The sequence below is a fragment of the Asterias rubens genome, chromosome 17 (assembly GCF_902459465.1).
Source record: "Asterias rubens chromosome 17, eAstRub1.3, whole genome shotgun sequence".
NCBI lineage: Eukaryota > Metazoa > Echinodermata > Asteroidea > Forcipulatida > Asteriidae > Asterias > Asterias rubens.
In genome coordinates this window covers 1151952-1169576 of record NC_047078.1, presented here as the reverse complement: position 1 = coordinate 1169576, position 17625 = coordinate 1151952, and the positions used below count along the sequence as shown (strand labels likewise).

The following is a 17625-nucleotide window of genomic DNA, read 5'->3' as shown; positions in this document are numbered from 1 at the left end:
TAGTTGAAACATGTGTTTGTTTTGTTTCTTTGGTTTATAGGGAAGGTACACGTTTGGTACTTACTCAAATCAAATATTAACTTAAAAACTGACTTGACAACGAGCATTGGAGAGCTGTTGGAAGTATAAAACATTGTGGGAAACGACTCCCTCTCAAGTAACGTAGTTTTTGGTAAATGGGTAATTTCTCACTAGAATATTAAAAGACTTCTAGCTAGAAGTCTTTTATTCCTAACTGAAAGCACACAAATTCGTCCAACAAGGGTGTTTTTTCAGGGTTTTCACGCACCTTCGATGACCAATAATTGAGCCAAAATTTACACAGGTTTGATATTTTATGCTTATGATGGGATACACAAAAGTGAGAGCACTGCAACTTTGACAATATTACCAAACGTGTGTACAGTGTCTTTATGGGATGTGGTAATTTCTGGGAATTCTACCAAAGTAAAGACTATAGACGATGTGACCTCTGACGCCACTCGTAAACCATAACATGATTCGCGCGCATACCGCCGGGCAAAACCTTTGTGTTTTGGCAGACAGCTAGAAAGTGTATGCAATCTTACTATGACTACGCGACTTTTTGCCCGGTGAAACATGACGTATACAGTGTTTTATCAACAGAGGGCGGTTTGAATGTAAGCATAGGTCACATCGTCTATACATATTAAAAAATGAACCAGATGACGCCAGCTTTGGACCAGATAATAGGCCCGGTATTCAATCTTGACTTTACACCTTGGGTGTAATGTTTTTATTACAAAATCGAATTCGAATAAAAACATTACTGCAGTTTTAATTCGAACGCATGAAAATTAAATTGACTGCTCATTTACCGAATTTGACCGAGAAAACCTATAGTAAACTATTGCGGGTGCAGCCATGTATATACATCTCATTGTGGGATTGTTGGCTCTGAAAAGAACCGGTGTGGTCTCGATGTTTCAAACAGTATAGACCTTTTATCACGGTGTGACCATCTTGATTTTACTCCATTCCAAATTATTGTAAGGCCGGATCCGAATTGGCGGCTACGACTACGGCTACGGCTTGATCGCCGCGTCATTGAATTATAGGACGCCCTTAGCAACATCCCTGGCAACGGTCGTAGCCGCAGCCATAGCCACCAATTCGGACACGGCCTAACCAAAATTGAGGCTGAACGAAATACTAGTCTGGTGCCATGTTTGCGCAATGTTAGCATTCATTACTGTTATGGAAACGGGGAACATGACCAATATGGTGACAGTATGTTTATTAGGTCTATACTCTTTTCGTCTTCGGGAGAAAAGGTATACTTTTCGAAACTTCGAGACCACGCCGGCTCTTTTCAGAGCCAACACTTCAACCAAAGAGGTGTAAACATCGTTGTCCCGGCAAGTTTACTATTTATTTGTAGTTTCTTGTAGTTTTCAGGAGGTTAGGGTATCGGGGAAGTGCCTGGTTTCTACAAAAAAGTGTCATATTTGTTATTTGGAATAGTGACAATGTGTGTTTAAGTTCGAACTGCTTCAAAATGCAAAACTACCACACGAAACTTTGTTTATTAATAAGTTTTACTCCACTGGTTTTTAAACTCAACCTTTATCATCTCGGCAAGACAAAATAAATCGCTCCATAACTTTTGAGCTGTAGAACCTTTGAAAACATTTCATAATATCTATCTTTAATAAGTACAATTATTTTCAAACGAACAAAAACAACTTATATTTTACTTAACATTCAATTATATGAAATAAAATGTCATTTTTCAAAATGTCCCCATTTTGTGAGTGATATTTTTTTCTCGGGAAAATAATGTTCTTGAGAGCTTTAAAGCCATTATACACTTTCGGTTAACAGTATTGTCCAAGTCCCACACTTCGTGTATTACAACTTATATATAAAACAACAAACCTGTGAAAATTTAGGCTCAATCGGTCATCGGAGTCGGGAGAAAATAACGGGAAAACCCACTTTTGTTTCCGCGCGTTTCGCCGTGTCATGACATGTGTTTAAAATAAATCCGTAATTCTCGCTAACGAGAATTTATATTGTTTTACCAAAAGGTTTTTTTTTTTACCGAAAGGGTCCAATGGCTTTAAAGCACTGGACAACGTTGGTTATTTTCAAAGACCAATCTTCTCACTTTGCACAAAATAACAAACCTGTGAATTTGACTCAATGGTTGCACAAGTTGTGTGCTTTCAGATGCTTGAATTCGAGGCCTCAGCTGAGGTCTCGTACTCAATTCAAATATTTTAGTGAGAAATTACTTCTTTCTCAAAAAACTACGTAACTTCAGAGGGAGCCGTTTCACAGAATGTTTTATCAACAGCTCTCCATTGCTCGTTATCAAGTAAGTTTTTTGCTAACACTTATTTTGAGTTATTACCGTTATTTTTCAGTGTCTTTAAGTTTCAAGAAGGTCTCATGAAAAAAAAACCGTTGTAATAAGTACCTTTGGTTAAAATGATAACATGCAAGCCTTTTGCATAGACGAAAAAAATAAAGTCTATATAAGTCTATACTATGTACAATGCATCTGTTTTGAGTTGGGGGGAAATATATGTCATTCAACAACAACTTTCCAAGTCAAAAGATTCTATGTTTTTGAATCTGGTTGCTTCTTTTCTTGTTCTGTTCCCTTTTCTTGTTTCTTGCGTTGTTCTGTTCCATTTTCTTGTTTCTTTTGTTGTTCTGCTCCATTTTCTTGTAATTTCTTTTGTATTTCTGTTCCATGTTCTTGTTGTTTCTTTTGTTGTATTATCCCCTTTTCTTGATGTTTCTTTTGTTGTTCTATTCCATTTGCTTGTTGTTTCTTTTGTTGTTTTATTCCATTTTCTTGTTTCTTTTGTTGCTCTTGTTGCTCTTTTCCTTTTTCTGGAACAGTCTTCTTGGGTTTTATCAGTTTTTGTTGGTGTGTCTTTTGTCGATCGTTTCCCAGTTTTGCCTTTTCGACAAATTGCATCATGGCAACCATAGAATCGTCCCGTACGTTTAACTTTGGAAGTTTGAAGTGTCGAGTTCGTGGATTATCGGCTCTGTAATGAACCAATCGGAGCTCCGTATACGGGTCAGCTGATATGACGTCACCGCCTAGTTTAACGCTGTGTATTTTGAAATAGTGCACGTTGATTGGTCGAAGGATGTTTTTATCGTGACCCGTGTTTTGAAGGGTTGGTTTTCTGTTGCGCAGTCGGTTGCGCGTAAATATGGTGGTATCATCAGCGCTGATCAACTTTCGGTGTCCAAAGAACCAGTTCTGGATTCGCATTGACGCGACGTTGTCGTAAATAGAACCTTTTAGGTAGTCAGTGATCTTCGGGCGCTTGGCGTCCATTGGTTGAACGTACTCGTCGACGTCAATCTTCATCATCCAATCAACGTCGTGCTTGTGTCTCCAGATGCAGTCGTTTTCATGGGCTATCTGAACCTCAAGATAAGTCTTATTACGTGAAACAGTGTGAGCCCAAGGTATGACCGTGACAAAACCATCATCAATGTACTTTCTGAGGGCAACTTGCAAGGTAGACTTGCCTTTCAGTTCGTTGTCGTAAATATAGGCGTGCTCAACACCGAAGTACTTGTGGAAGTCTAACCAGTTTGTGATGAATTTGTCGACATTTTTTACCATTGTGCACATGGCAAGAAAATACTTCTCCGTTGGCGCGGAGTTGGATGGGCACACTTTGATATCTCTGTACGTCTGATTACCAGGAAGCCTCGTGAAATTCATGGTGAAGCTGATTCTCAATCGGTATGGATCCGGTAATGGGCACGTCAGCACAACAACATACTGCGGGAAATGGCCGAAACTCCTACGGTCTTCAAGTGATTGCGTGGTGTGGCTAAACTGCCCATCTGGGAATTCGCATCTGAACTTAGTCTTACTCCAAGGGTCTTTCAAGAATTTCAGTCCGACGAATACAACCTGCCCAATTTCAGGCTCAGAAAACACAGAATGAATGTCGGGTAAATTGTCGCCATGGAGCTTGTCATGGAAATAACACGGACCCTCTAGCGTCACTTTTGAGTGCAGTTGAACGGTTGTGTTGCTGGTGTTTAGTAGCGATCTACTACCTTTAATGTGCTCAGGTTGCTCGTGACGTAGTGTTGGTCTCACTGTAGGAAATACTGTCTCTCTTTTGGTAGTCTTCACCATATCGTCATGGAACAATATGATGTATGTGGTCACCAGTGAAAAGACGACTACCAGCAGGAATCCTCGGCAAGTTGACCTCATTTTGGTGCGCATTCTGCGCATAACAACGTTTCTTCTTAAGTGTAGATGGTGATATGAGAGCCGAATGGAAGCAATGCCTCTTATGTCTCACACCAACTACTCGTTCAGCTTGTCAGCCCTGAAATGAAAAAAAAAGCGTTGGAAATTTTTTTAGAATTTGAACATTATAAAAAAAGGTGGCTTGACATAATTTGAGCAGAGGATTAAAGCTCAATAGTCACTCAATAATTTTCCCTTTACTGTAAAAAGCTGCGAGACTTCTAAGTATTGTTCGTGTATTTTGACTATTTAGCATTTTCACTGTAGGTCCTTTGCTATGGACGTATAGTTTGTGGGGTGCTCAAGACTAAATCTCTTATTGGACGCGCTCGTTGGAGCAATGTGTACACGATTTGTTGACATTTACCGTCCGAATAAAATGTTGTGCAATATCACCACTCAGTCACTGTTTGCACTCGTGTACAGATTTATGTCCTACGCTATTATACAGAGCATTTTCGAAAACCATAGTTTGTGCTTGGGTTCTGGCTTAAGGCTCCGTCCGTCAGTTTGAATGAATTCCCGTACTCAAAGCACACGTTTTCAAAGTAGCTGACGCAGCCCAAGCCAGAGCCTAATGAGCCAAAAAACGTGGTTTCGTAGAGGACCATTACACTGCAAAAGTGGGGTGTTAAATTGATTCTACTTAAAGGGATAAATAATGGTGTTATTTATCCCCATTACCATATCGTTTGTTTGCTGTTTTTTTAATTTCTTAGGTTTTGTTAATACTTAATTACTTTAAGTGTTTTTAGCCTGTGCTTATTTAATTGTTTCTCTGTGAAGCGCCTTGAGTGTCTTCGAGACGGACTTCGGCGCTATATAAGTTGTAGTTATTATTATTATTATATTAACACGGTGTCGGTGTTGTTACATACAAAGTGAATCAATTTAACACCTCAGTTTTTGCAGTGTATAATGCAGTGTTCACATTGTTATCTGTGACATAAGTATTTGAATTACATAATTTTTGGATACCTTTTGTAGATAACGTGTGTGACCTTTACACGTATCCATACTCACTCTAAATGGAGTGTGTAATATAATTTACTCGTAGAAGTTACAGCATCATTGTCACCAAGTTTTTTTTTAGAAAAAAGTGAATCACAGAGAAATGTTTTCAGAGAGTCGCGTAAATCCGGGATTTAAACTTTCCGTATGGCGCCAGCACTTGTTCACTCATTTTTACCAAAAGGGATATCTCATTGAGGTAAATTAGATACTATATTATTATTTCATATCGAATGAAAAAGTGGTGGCGCCATACGGAAACATTTCCTAAATCTGTTGTATGCTAAAAGAAAATCGTCTCAACGAGACAACGTTATTTTCATGACATTGTTTTATTCATTTCTCCCCAAAAATGACAGCACCTCAGCAAGTAATGTTTCAAGGGAAGCTTTCTACCATCATTATCTTTAAACCGCCTGTAGATGTATGTGTAAAAAGTACACCCAAACCTTTTTAAGATAATGGGTTGACAGATAGTGTTGCAGTGAACTAGCAAATGTACCAAATGTAATAACGGGAGAACTATAATCTTAACACAGAGAAAATGCTTAGCACCTTTGGACATTGAGCTGTATAATAGCAGGCCATAATATACAAATATTGACTGCTTCGACTTAACCATTGCACGAGTAAAAGCAGTCAACATTTGTTTTATAACACCCCAAACATTTCTAAATAATGTACTATTATTATTAAGTTACAGACCTGAATGCTGCAATCCACGGACGACGCGAATACAGATTGCAAACACTTTTACTGTGCTGCATGTAGTGTCGTGCAATCCGAAATGGTTACAGACTATTAATTTATCATCCTCGTACACGCAACGGACGTCTGGGTACTGTACACCGTGTGCTAGTCTTCGGACTAGCGCATGGCAAACCGACGCACTATCACACGGCCGTCGTCTAGCAAAACTAAGACATGTCATGTGACGCGCTCTAAACCAATGAGCAGGCAGAATACTTGCAAGGGGTGTTATATGTGTCTTCGATCTTTGCTAACCAACAACAAGAAAGACATAGCGGGGCATATACAATCACAATTATAATGATCAATTTGTTCAAGGTTTTGTTCGTAGCAAATATTAATATGCTGAGCAATATTATGTGTGTGCTTATCAGCTTTGTGAAGGAACTGGTGTTAGAAATGGGCGCATAATCGCGCCTCGTGCTGCACTGGCACACTTCATGATGACAGTGCTGTCAGTTCTGGCAAACCTGCGGTTGTCTGTAAGATTTGTTCGCGGTCTTTTGAATCTGTTTTGGGTATTGTCTGCTTATTTACTTTTCAGTGTCCGGGCAGTTTATTTGTTTGGCTGTTTCTTTGGTGGGCACACTTCCTTGTTCTTTAAAACATTTCGTATTGCCTTTACGCTTTGCATTCTTATTATTGGGGTTTTCTTTTAAAGTTGAATATTTTTGAAGTTTCTTAATGTATACATGTTTGCCAAATAATAAATAATACAAACTTTTTTCATTCAGTATGACCACACACAATTTGGAAATATTTATTCTTTGGGTGGTGGGGTTGGGTATAGAGAATGTTGTCCCTTGGTAAATGAGTGAAAAGGTGGTGGCAGGATACGGACATACCCAATACCTTAACTCTTTTTCCGAAAAAGTACCTAATCAATTACGGTGGGACTTTAAAGGGTTTGGGTAAAATTCTTGTACGACACAAAACACAATGTCCAAACAGATGTACAATAAACTTACATGATTTAAAGATAATGATGTTAGGAAGCTCCCCCTAAAAATATTATTTGCTGAGGTGTTTTTTTTTTGTTTTTTTTTTCTCTTTGTTTTTTTGAGAAGTGAGGAAAACAATGTCACGAAAATGATGTTCGTCTAAGGAAACGAATATTATTTTAGCACTTACAACGTGATTATCGGGTGTAGATTTCACAAAGAGGTAAGACTAGTCTTAACTCGACTTTAGGACGAATTACTCGTCCTAACTTAGGACTACCCATACTATTTTAACATCTCCTAGGACTAGTCCTTACTCTTTGTGAAAGTCCACCCCAGTACTGGTATTTACGCAACTCTGCTGAAAACATTGCTCTTTGATTTGTTGTTCTAAAAAATGTAAGGACTAATGAAGCTGAAACTTCTACATGTAAACTATATCTTCATTCACAGTGAGTAGGGATTCATGTCATGGCCAAAAACTTGATCTGCAAAAGGTATCAAAACCCTTTCAAAATCGGGGTGTAGGCAAGGGAAAAAGTATTAACAGATGTTAAATTTGCATCGGGATAAAGAATATTAATTCTTGGTTTTAACCCATATACCGATGGGATACTGGCGCCACCACCTTTTCACTCATTTTTACAAAAAGGGATATCTCATTGAGGTAAATTAGATACTATATTATTTCATATCGAATGAAAAAGTGGGGGCGCCATACGGAAACTTTTCCTACCGATGTGTGTTAGCATGAATGCTCAACAACATTTCAGATCACTTACCCCTATGGTTGAACTGACTGCCGTTCCTTTGTTCACTTTCACCGGACATGACAAAAATACAGAGGAGTTTATGTTGTACCTTGCCAGAAACTGATCACTTTCTATTTAACAAATAATCTCTTTATATTAAAGATCATTGATTACTGATTTAGTTTGATGTCACTTACATGATTGTAGCTCTTGATCACCGGTGAGAACAATTCGGGCGTATCATCAGCAACGAAGCTACAACCGTAAACCAGCCCCAAACGACGGTAGCGTATCACCGACCCAGCCCCGGTATGTTCCAACTGAGCCCCGGTGTGTGAGTCCCCGGTCCACGGTGCGAAGCCGCTCTGCACCGAGAAAATAGGGGTGTGACAACGCAGTGTTTTGTAATACTGTTCACACTAGCCAACATCGTGCTTAGTCAGTCATGCATGCTATCCAGTGCTGGTATGTTAAACACGTAGTCTACAGCTGTTCCGATTATAGAATTATCTACAAAATATATTTGCACATTGGCAGTGAAACACGTCACAAATTGAGTTTACAGACTTATGCAATACAAAGTGTTTGCTAAAGACGAATGGAAGATGTGGGTGATTATTTTGTCAGTTTTGTCTGACGATAACGGCCAATAAATTGTTTGTTTTCGACCCTTACACGAGGGCGTCGATGGGTGGGGGGAGCAGGGGGACATGCCCCCTCACTTTTTAGACTGAAAGGGACAGGACAGCATATCAGATGTCCCCTCACCTGGTAAGAAATATGCAACACAGTGTAACATAACACACGATTTTCTTGATTTCATATTTTTATTACAAGAAAAATAGCGAAAAAAGGTGATTTTTTCCCCCCGTTTTTCCCCCGATGGACCTCGCACAGAATGGAATTTGGGTCTATTTCCGTTTCTATAATACAGACAATAGACAGCAAGTTTCGTCCAAGACTTTACCGCCAAAATCCCTCTTGCGTGCATTGTTAGCATTTAAGTTAACAATCGCACAAGACACAAAATGTGGTAACATCCATTCAAAGGAAATATTAGGAGTAGTTTATACCATGACAGAGTGGTGACATTCAATACGAAAATGTTGCAGTTAATGGGGCACGCTATTTTGAGATTTTGGATGTTATTGTAAGATTGTAGTCAACAAAACATAGGGAAGAAGTGTAAAATAGAAATTAAATGTAAAAGTAATGGTATAGGGGGTGCAAACAAAGACGTGCTCGCCCGTCTCCCCTATCTTTTAGGTATAGCGACGTGTGTCTCCATTGTGTCCTTGGAATCTTAGGAATTCTTAGAGGTTTTCTCAGGTTGCCTTTGTACAAGAGGAGAGTAGTGGGTAAAAGAATTGAAACTATGGGTGCGGTTGGATTAGCTTCCCCGTGTCTACCCCGGTCTGCCCCTCTACGTTCAAATAGCTTTGACGTCATTCCAGGGGCTCACCCGGGTCAGCCCCCAGTTCCCTGCTTGCGGGACGGGTAACTTGGGGGTGACCCGAGGTGCATGACGTCACATTAGAGGGCGAGTGATCGTTCGATTAGCTCTTGTCGACAGGGGCTCAGCCGAGTGAGAACCACGGGGTCGACACAGGGAAAACTATAAATTGAACGCACCCAGTATAGCCATCTTTACCTACGGGATAAAGAGAGGCACTGGTCTCGCAAACCCAATGGTTTCATTGGATAGACAAGGGTTAGTGACGCACATAACTGCCAAACCAACACAGAGTGTTATGATATGCAAGGTCAAAGGTACAACTGTCAGGAACTAGCAGATCCCAATGGCCGGTATCTTGCTCAATTCACGCCACATATAGTTCAAACTACATAATCCGCTCTGGCAGAATGTTAAGGGCAGGGCCATAGCAGCTCATAAACTAGACTGGTCCCCTGTCTGGTCCCCTGTCCTTATCCGTCAGGATCTTGACGTAGGCTAGAGACCAATCTCTGGCGTTATATTCACGAGCCTCGAAGTGTGACGTCAGAAACCATAAACTCACAAACCAACCTTCGATCAGACCAAGCTTTGAGAACTTGTCGATAAAGGGCTTTGATGCCCACGTGTTACAGAAAATAAATTGTTTCTAAAGGAAAGGACTGGGTGAAATCCGAGTTCTAGCAACACCGATGTAGCATGAGATTCTGGCTAGCCCCCCCCCCCCTCCCACTACGGCAAACTGTGTACAAATTTCTTCTCATAGCGCCCTATTTTGAATCAACTCCTCCAGCCTATTATTATTATTTTGTTCCCAAAATTGGGGACAAAATCTCGGGCACCGGCAACCCTCATGTTGTTATGTTTTTGTTTATATTATTATTATCACAACTATAAAACCTGGCATGGTTGGGACATTGCGTCCATCTTGGCAGCTTGATTTTTTTTATTTTATTATACAGACGGTTTTCAAAGATTCATTGTATATTTTCAGGTGACGATTGTGCATTTTGGGCTATTAACATTGACTTAATATACCAAGTCCTTGAATATCATGCTGTCCGGATATAAATACTAAACATAAACTGAAAGGGATGTGCAGGACGGACGGTATCAGGGGTCAAAGTCCACATTGGGGTGTTTGCGACTGCCAAAATGGTGAATTGTAAACTTTACATAGTGCATAGTAACTTTACAATAGTCGGTTGCTAGGTTTACTAAACGCGCCCTCCCCCATTCCAAAAGGTGGTTTACCGGTACTTCAACTCTTGAAATTTACTTTTTGGGTACGGCTATAGATAGCTGGCCCGCCCTGACGTCATAGGGAACACAGTGTGAGGTACAACATGTTTGTATATTTTATAGTGCTTTGGGTAGAGTGTGGGCATGACATGATTATTTTTTGTACAGTGCTATTTGGTAGTGTTGGCACATTATGATTATTGTGTGATCGTTCGGAGGCTGAATTTGAACTGTGTGATGTCAAAGCTCGTAGTTCCTGATCAGCTGTACAGTTGTTATGATGTACTTTGAGTTTTGTTGAATGCGGGATTCTTCTACTTGCTACCAATCAAGGCTTGACATTTTACCGAAATTAGTCGACACGCTGACATACTGGTGTTCAACCTGGTTTCATCATCGACTACTTGTCGGTCACCACACAAAGCCCATTGCCGCTACAATGAGTGAATACTGTGTATGGCATCGTCTTCGACCGCTGTCGAACATCTTCCGCATTGTATGACTGTCGACAGTTCGATACTTCTCTTGACTTTGGTTACAATGTCACCAACACGAGTGTTGTTTGGAATAACCAATACTGCACTTTGAATGTCATACTTCGCTGAAATGAAACATTCTCGTGAAAGTGACTCTTCGGTACACATCTGTCTTCATTACACATCAAAAACACCTTACTGTTTTAAGGGAACCGGATAAGCAAGACTGTCGAACTTTGAATGTCATAAATTGCTGGGAGGATATAATCTCGGGACTCTCTGGTGGGACCCTCTGGTACGCATCTGTCGACAGTTCGATACATCTGTCTTCATTACTGTCAACTCAAACAATTTCCTGTTTTGAATGGAACCAAATAAGCAGGAATGTCACACTCTGAAGTATGTCTTGTTGGTGCATCTTTTGAAATGGACTCTGCTAGTTGTTAAACTTGAATCAAAACCGGATCCAAATCAATTGGACGTGAACAGCTTTGTGTACCGGTATTTTCTTGGAATTCGCAGGTCGAGTTGGTACTGACACCACTCACCATAATCTTTGCATTATTCTGGTTAAAGTATACAGGATTGGTAGAGCTGACAAGGTTGTCGCATACAGTGTTCATAATTCGTGTGATCAACCATTCATAAAATAGCAACCTGTGAAAATTTGGGCTGAATCTGTTGTGTGAGTCAGGAGCAGGAGCAAGTAGTGCAAAACCACGCACAATCTACAACTTATTTTTCTCAACCGAAACCAGCTGTTTGTGTAGGTTTTCAGAAACAGTTTTTCCGAACATGACTTCGTTTAAGAGGGGAAACTTTTCACATAACAAAATGGCTCTGGTTTGCACTTCATAATCAGTCAGTTTAGATTAAACTTAAACAACTACTTTTGTTTAATCCTTATATCAATCCTGCAAAATACCTCCCATTGTAATCAGCGTGGGTATAATCATTATGTGGATCAAACAACCAATCAATCTGGCTGATGATGTTTTGTGTTGCCTTATTGTTTTAAGGGCACTTGACACTCAAAAATAATTACTGTTATACAAAACTTACTTGGTAACGAGCAATGTAGAGCTGTTTGTGAGAAACGGTTCCCTCTGAAGTAACGTAGTTGTTGAAACAAAAGTAATTTCTCACTCAAAGTAATAAAATATTTCAGGCCTGAAGCCATTTGCATCTGTAGGAACACACGTTTATGCAACAAGGGTGTTTTTTCTTTCCCTTTATCTCTCAACTTCGGTGACCAACTGAGTCAAAATTTTCACAGGTTTGTTATTTTATGCATATGTTTGGATACAACAAGTGAGAATACTGGTCTTTGACAATTACCAATAGTGTCCAGTGCCTTTAAAAGTAGAGCTACTTAGTATTCCACCCTTGCAGTCACCAGAGCAAACACCTCAAGGGAATAGTTCCTACCGGATATACCCTAATCAGATCAACCTTAATTGTGGGCAATACACGACACTGATAAAAGTTTCCGATTGGCATATCTTTATTAGACTATCATCACCGTCAGTTTTATGGTTTTATCTATTGACATTTTAGAGTGGTGGCAACATTATAGCATCACTCAACATCACCCCTATTGCATCTTACATGGTGTACTCTCCTAAAAGCATTGCTGCTGTGCTGGAGAGGGTGCTGGGTTGCAATATTGTGCTCTGTCCTTGTTCTGTCAAGATTGTTCTTATAAGAAGGTGACATTGTAATTTATCCTGAGAGAGGTTTGAAGTTCCATCCCTCTTATAGCTGGCAGTGCTTCTCTCTGGAATCCTAGCAGATGTGTTGCAGTGATTGAAGCCAATGGTAGCCCGTTCAAACCCCACCCCGAGTCAAACAATAACATCGTTTTGAAAAATTAGTGCGTCAGACATTTTAACATGTTGGTCTAGTGTCTTTATGATTCCATAGCAGAAAATAGAGAGAAGCTTCAAAGATGATTCGAAGGCGGTTGCACACTCAGAATCTCCTCCTTGCCGGTCTGTTGTCGTCGATGGCGCTGTTTATCTACGTCATGATGACCTCATCAGGTGGTATCTACGACTACGACGCCGATTTCAACATGCACATTGGAGTACATGTTGACACCCTACCGGACAAGAAGAGTACTTGGAGAGACTGGTGGAAATCTAACACCGTATTGGACGAGAAAGTCTCCGATAAGTACAAAGAAATGAATCAATCGATGTACAGATACGCCATTCCACGTGACTACTCATGTTTTTTGAAAGATAAACTTCAGCACCCGGAACTGCCGGATGTCCACTCTGTATTCGCTGACCCGATCGCTGGTTCGGTGGTTTTCGTCGGATTGAAGTTCCGAAAACATCAGTGGCACAAGGAATTATTTCTGTGCGAGTTTCCAGACGGGAACCAGACTATAAGCGAACCAATCATTGACGATAAACGAAGCTTTGGTTACATGCCTCAATATGTAGTTGTGATCACGTGTCCTCTTCCGGAACGCTACCGCTGGAGGGCGTACTTTCAGATGAACCTTCGCAGAGCCGGGAGCGAAAACTCCTACACAAATTTGACCGTGTGCACATCAGGTGTCACGCCGGAGAAACAGTACCGACTTGCGGTGTGCACGATGGTCAAATCATCGGACAGCTTCATCCCGGAATGGTTGGATTTCCACCGCTATGTGGGAGTAGAGCACGTCTATATCTATGACAACGAGAGAGAAGAGGTAACAAAACTACCACAAACAGTCCATGAACATGTAAAGCAGGGCTTCGTGACTGTCATACCCTGGTCACACAGTGTCTCCCAATATAAAACATACCTTGAGGTTCAGATCGCGCATGAGAACGACTGCATCTGGCGTCACAAGTACGACGTTGATTGGATGATGAAGATTGACGTCGACGAGTATATCCAGCCAATGGACGCCAAGCGCCCTCTCATAACAGACTACCTCCAAGAAGACGAGACTTTGCAAAATCTCGCAGGACTGCGGATCCAAAACTGGTTCTTCGGGCACCCAGAGTACATCACGCCAATCGGGGATTCAGCCATTACGCGTAATCTTTGGCGCTCAAAAGAACCAACACTTCAGAACACAGGACATGATAAAAACATCCTACGGCCGATTAATGTCCACTATTTTAAAATCCATAATGTAAAGCTTGGGGGCAATGTCATTTCTGCCGACCCTTACACTGAGCTTCGAATGGTTCACTACCGCGTGGATAACCCAAGGGCAATACGATTCGCTTTGCCAGACTTTAACGTCAGAGACAAGTCAATGCTTAGGCTCAGAGACCTTGTAAGAGCTAGTAAACTAAACAGATATTCGTAAAGAAACGATTGTGTAAGTTTACTATGCATGTTCGGGTAACGTAACGCGAATGGGTGACTTTTGGACGATAGGTGGCAGCAGACTCCATTGTTATTGGTAATGTGCGCATGCTCAAAACAACGGAAACTGTGGGAATATACCTGATAAGTATGCTGCCATCTAGCGTTCGAAAATCTCCGAATACTGTTTACTTGAGAACATTTGCAGGAACTAAAAATGTTTAGCACACTACACTAATTTTGCTTAAAGGCAGTGTATGGGCCGGGCACTATTGGTAATTACTCAAAATAAGTATTAGCATAAACCTTACTTGGTAACGAGTAATGGGGAGAGGTTGGGAGTATAAAACATTGTGAGAAACGGCTCCCTCTGACGTGGAGTAGTTTTCGAGAAAGCAGTAATTTTCCACGAATTTGATTTCGAGACCTCAGAGTTAGATTCTGGGGTCTCGAAATCAAGCATCTGAAAGCACACAACTCCATGTGACAAGGTTGTTTTTTTCTTTCATTATTATCTCGCAACTTCGATGACCGATTGAGCTCAAATTTTCACAGGTTTATTATATGTATGCATAGTGTTGAGATACAGCAAGTGAGAAGACTAGTCTTTGGCAATTACCAATAGTGTCCAGGGTCTTTAAAGGCCTTGCATATTTATTTACTAAAGCCTCTATACCAATCCGTGGGGTATATCCTAATAATGTATTCCTATGTATTTTATTTCGTTGGTAACATGTTTCTGCTGAGCATGATTGTGTTAAGCTAAAGTTAATACAAGCTACAGTAAAACTAGGCATGTACAATCTTAGGCACCTAATTGCATAATGTGTTTCAAATTAGCAGTTCACTAGACTTGTGGACAGTCGAGCCATCAGTTCGCGCGAGAGCAGTGATCTCGCGAGAGCACTATCTCAGTGCGTGGGGCCGATTTAACGACTTGTCCACAAGTCCAGCAGTTCACGCGTGTACGCACTTTGCACATCTCTCAACCAATGATAGCCTTTAGTCACTAGTAAGTGCACATTTCATCAAACATGGTGTTTAATGACGTCATGTGCAATCCATCTATTCAAACCCTAAGCATCCTTAAGTGGTGATGTATTTAAAATACCCATCGGCGTTTGCAAAGATAGTTCAATTTTGTATTGTTATTGTTTCTGTTTTGAAATTAGTCTTGGCCTCAGGATGCTTGCCTCTGTAGTAGTCGTAGCAGTCCTGATCGGGGCGGTACAACCACACGAACAGCCAGTGGTGCTGTGAAGCAGTTCGTGAGATGAGAGCGCCCTCTTGCCGCGACTCTGTTTATACAACTGGGCCGTCTTGACACCAAGGCTACTTGAAGGATTCGTAATCATTTGCTAAATTATAATTATTTTGTAAGGTTTTTAGAATCATATCATACAAAAGAGACATGTAAATAACTCTCTGTGAAATGTAATAGATTAAGCCTTCGAATTGTCCGTAATAATAATGTGTGAAGTGTCATGTATGTTTCTTTTCTCACGTTGCTTAGATTGGAAATGCTCCAACACGTTTGACATTTTTTTTTTTCAATTCAGTTAAAAGTATACACAATTTTTATTTCCATACTTCCATGATATATATCAACAATTATTACTTGATAGTATAAAACATTGTGAGGATCGGTTCCCTCTGAAGTATCGTAGTTTTCGAGAAAGAAGTAATTTTCCACGAATTTGATTTCGAGACCTCAGAATTTGACTTCTCGAAATCAAGCATCTGAAAGCAAACAATTTGTGCGACAAGGGCGTTTTTTCTTCCATTTTTTTCTCGCAATGTCGGCGACCAAATATTGAGCTCAAATGTTTACAACGTTGTTTATTTGCATAGTATTGAGATACACCAAGTGAGAAGACTGGTTGACAATTACCAATAGTGTCCAGTGTCTAGTAACAGATGAAATACATAGAGTATGGGGTCGTTTTAACGAAACAAACAAAAGGGCAGACGAACATGAGACATGACACAACGAGTTCATAATAGTTATTAGCGAAAAGATGCAGAAGAAGCGGTATATAGGTAAGTAAACTTGGCCGATTTGCACCAAGCCACCCCGAAAAGCCAAATTTGCGCGATTACTTCTTGCGGATAGGCACCTGAGTGTGCTGGTGCAAATTTGAACTCCGTCACTAATATTTTATTTGCTGAAATCAACGTTTTTTCGTCAAATTATGACGTCACTTTTGGACCAAAAAGGTTGTAATAATTCCCAAAGTTTTGCGAATTTCCACACAGGAAAATTATTGTTCAGGATGCTTAAAGACATCTGGACACTATTGGTAATTGTCAAAGACCAGTCTTCTCACTTGGTGTATTTCAGCAATTATGCACAAAATAACAAACCTGTGAAAATTTGAACTCAAAAAGGTTTACGTCCCGATTGCTCCACGCCGTGGGAACCATAGAACAAGCTTCCATTACACCGACTCTCTGAATGCCAAAATTACGTCGATTTATGTTTTACTGTGCGAACCAACACGGTCAGCTATTTATTGGAGTCAAAATTTTGACTCCCATATGGCAGACTGTCATAAGTCGACGAGGTAAAAGGAAAACCGTGCAATTTCGAGGCATGTTTGTGTGGATCATTGTATTCTACTTTTACAACATCCTTTTACCCATGTGCATTTCATAACAAACGGCTAAACACGCTTTTCAAAGACCAACTAGGCCGATCCTACGCAACGTGTTCCTTTTAAGATCGAGCATGCAATTGACCCGAACGCGAAGCCTTACACGGCCTGGGATCCGGGGCCCACTCATGATGACCGGGGGAAATACAAATTAATTTGCATTTTAGATGCTCGTGATGTGGTTCAATCTTTGGCCAATAACGGGCATATGAATGAACCACATAAAGCCTTTAAAATGTGTGCAGTAGTAGAACCTTTCGGGTTTAACGGCATCTTCAGGTGTGAATCTATGACACGAATTTTTAGGGGCAAATCTGTCAATAGTGAGCAGGCGAGTGTTCTGCGTGGGTCCGGGCCCGCTGAAGGGCCCGGTAAAATTTTGCATTTAAGATGCTTTGTGGTGCAATCTTAGGCCAATTTTGAGGGGGAGGGGGACACTCCCACCCTTCCGAAAGCGGTGTCATCCGTTACCCCAGGATTGATGCCCCTCGGGACACTTTGCATAGTTGAGCTGGTCAAGAACACGGGGGACGTTTGATTGTGTCCCCCACCCTTCAAAAGTTGCTAAAGCTTTACAAGTTGCCTTCGACAAGGCCCTTGTTCACTCAAAGAGAGTTAGCTATGGATTTATATAATGTACTCTTTTCCAAAGATTCTTATAATGAATCTAACAATTACAATAATTATTATTCTGTGTAAGAAGCACAATAATAGGCAACACCGTGAACACTATGTTCGTCTGATAGCGCCCTCTTTTGAATCCA

The 17625-nt window shown here is 40.6% G+C and overlaps 2 protein-coding genes across 2 annotated transcripts; one reads left to right on the top strand and one right to left on the bottom strand.

The window, feature by feature from the left end:
• Window positions 1-2587: 2587 nt before the first annotated feature.
• LOC117301682 lies at window positions 2588-8083 on the bottom strand. Its single transcript, XM_033785711.1, has 2 exons — window positions 7919-8083; window positions 2588-4346 (listed from the first exon to the last, which is right to left on the bottom strand). The coding sequence occupies exon 2, from the start codon at window positions 4247-4249 to the stop codon at window positions 2588-2590; it is 1662 nt and encodes a 553-aa protein (XP_033641602.1). The 5' UTR covers window positions 4250-4346; window positions 7919-8083.
• A 4757-nt stretch (window positions 8084-12840) lies between these two features.
• Window positions 12841-14208, top strand: LOC117301681. The gene has a single exon (XM_033785710.1). The coding sequence runs from the start codon at window positions 12841-12843 to the stop codon at window positions 14206-14208; it is 1368 nt and encodes a 455-aa protein (XP_033641601.1).
• Window positions 14209-17625: the final 3417 nt, after the last annotated feature.

Coding starts and splice junctions, on each gene's coding strand:
- LOC117301681 (XM_033785710.1), top strand. CDS start 12,841: ATGATTCGAAGGCGGTTGCACACTCAGAATCTCCTCCTTGCCGGTCTG.
- LOC117301682 (XM_033785711.1), bottom strand. CDS start 4,249: ATGCGCAGAATGCGCACCAAAATGAGGTCAACTTGCCGAGGATTCCTG.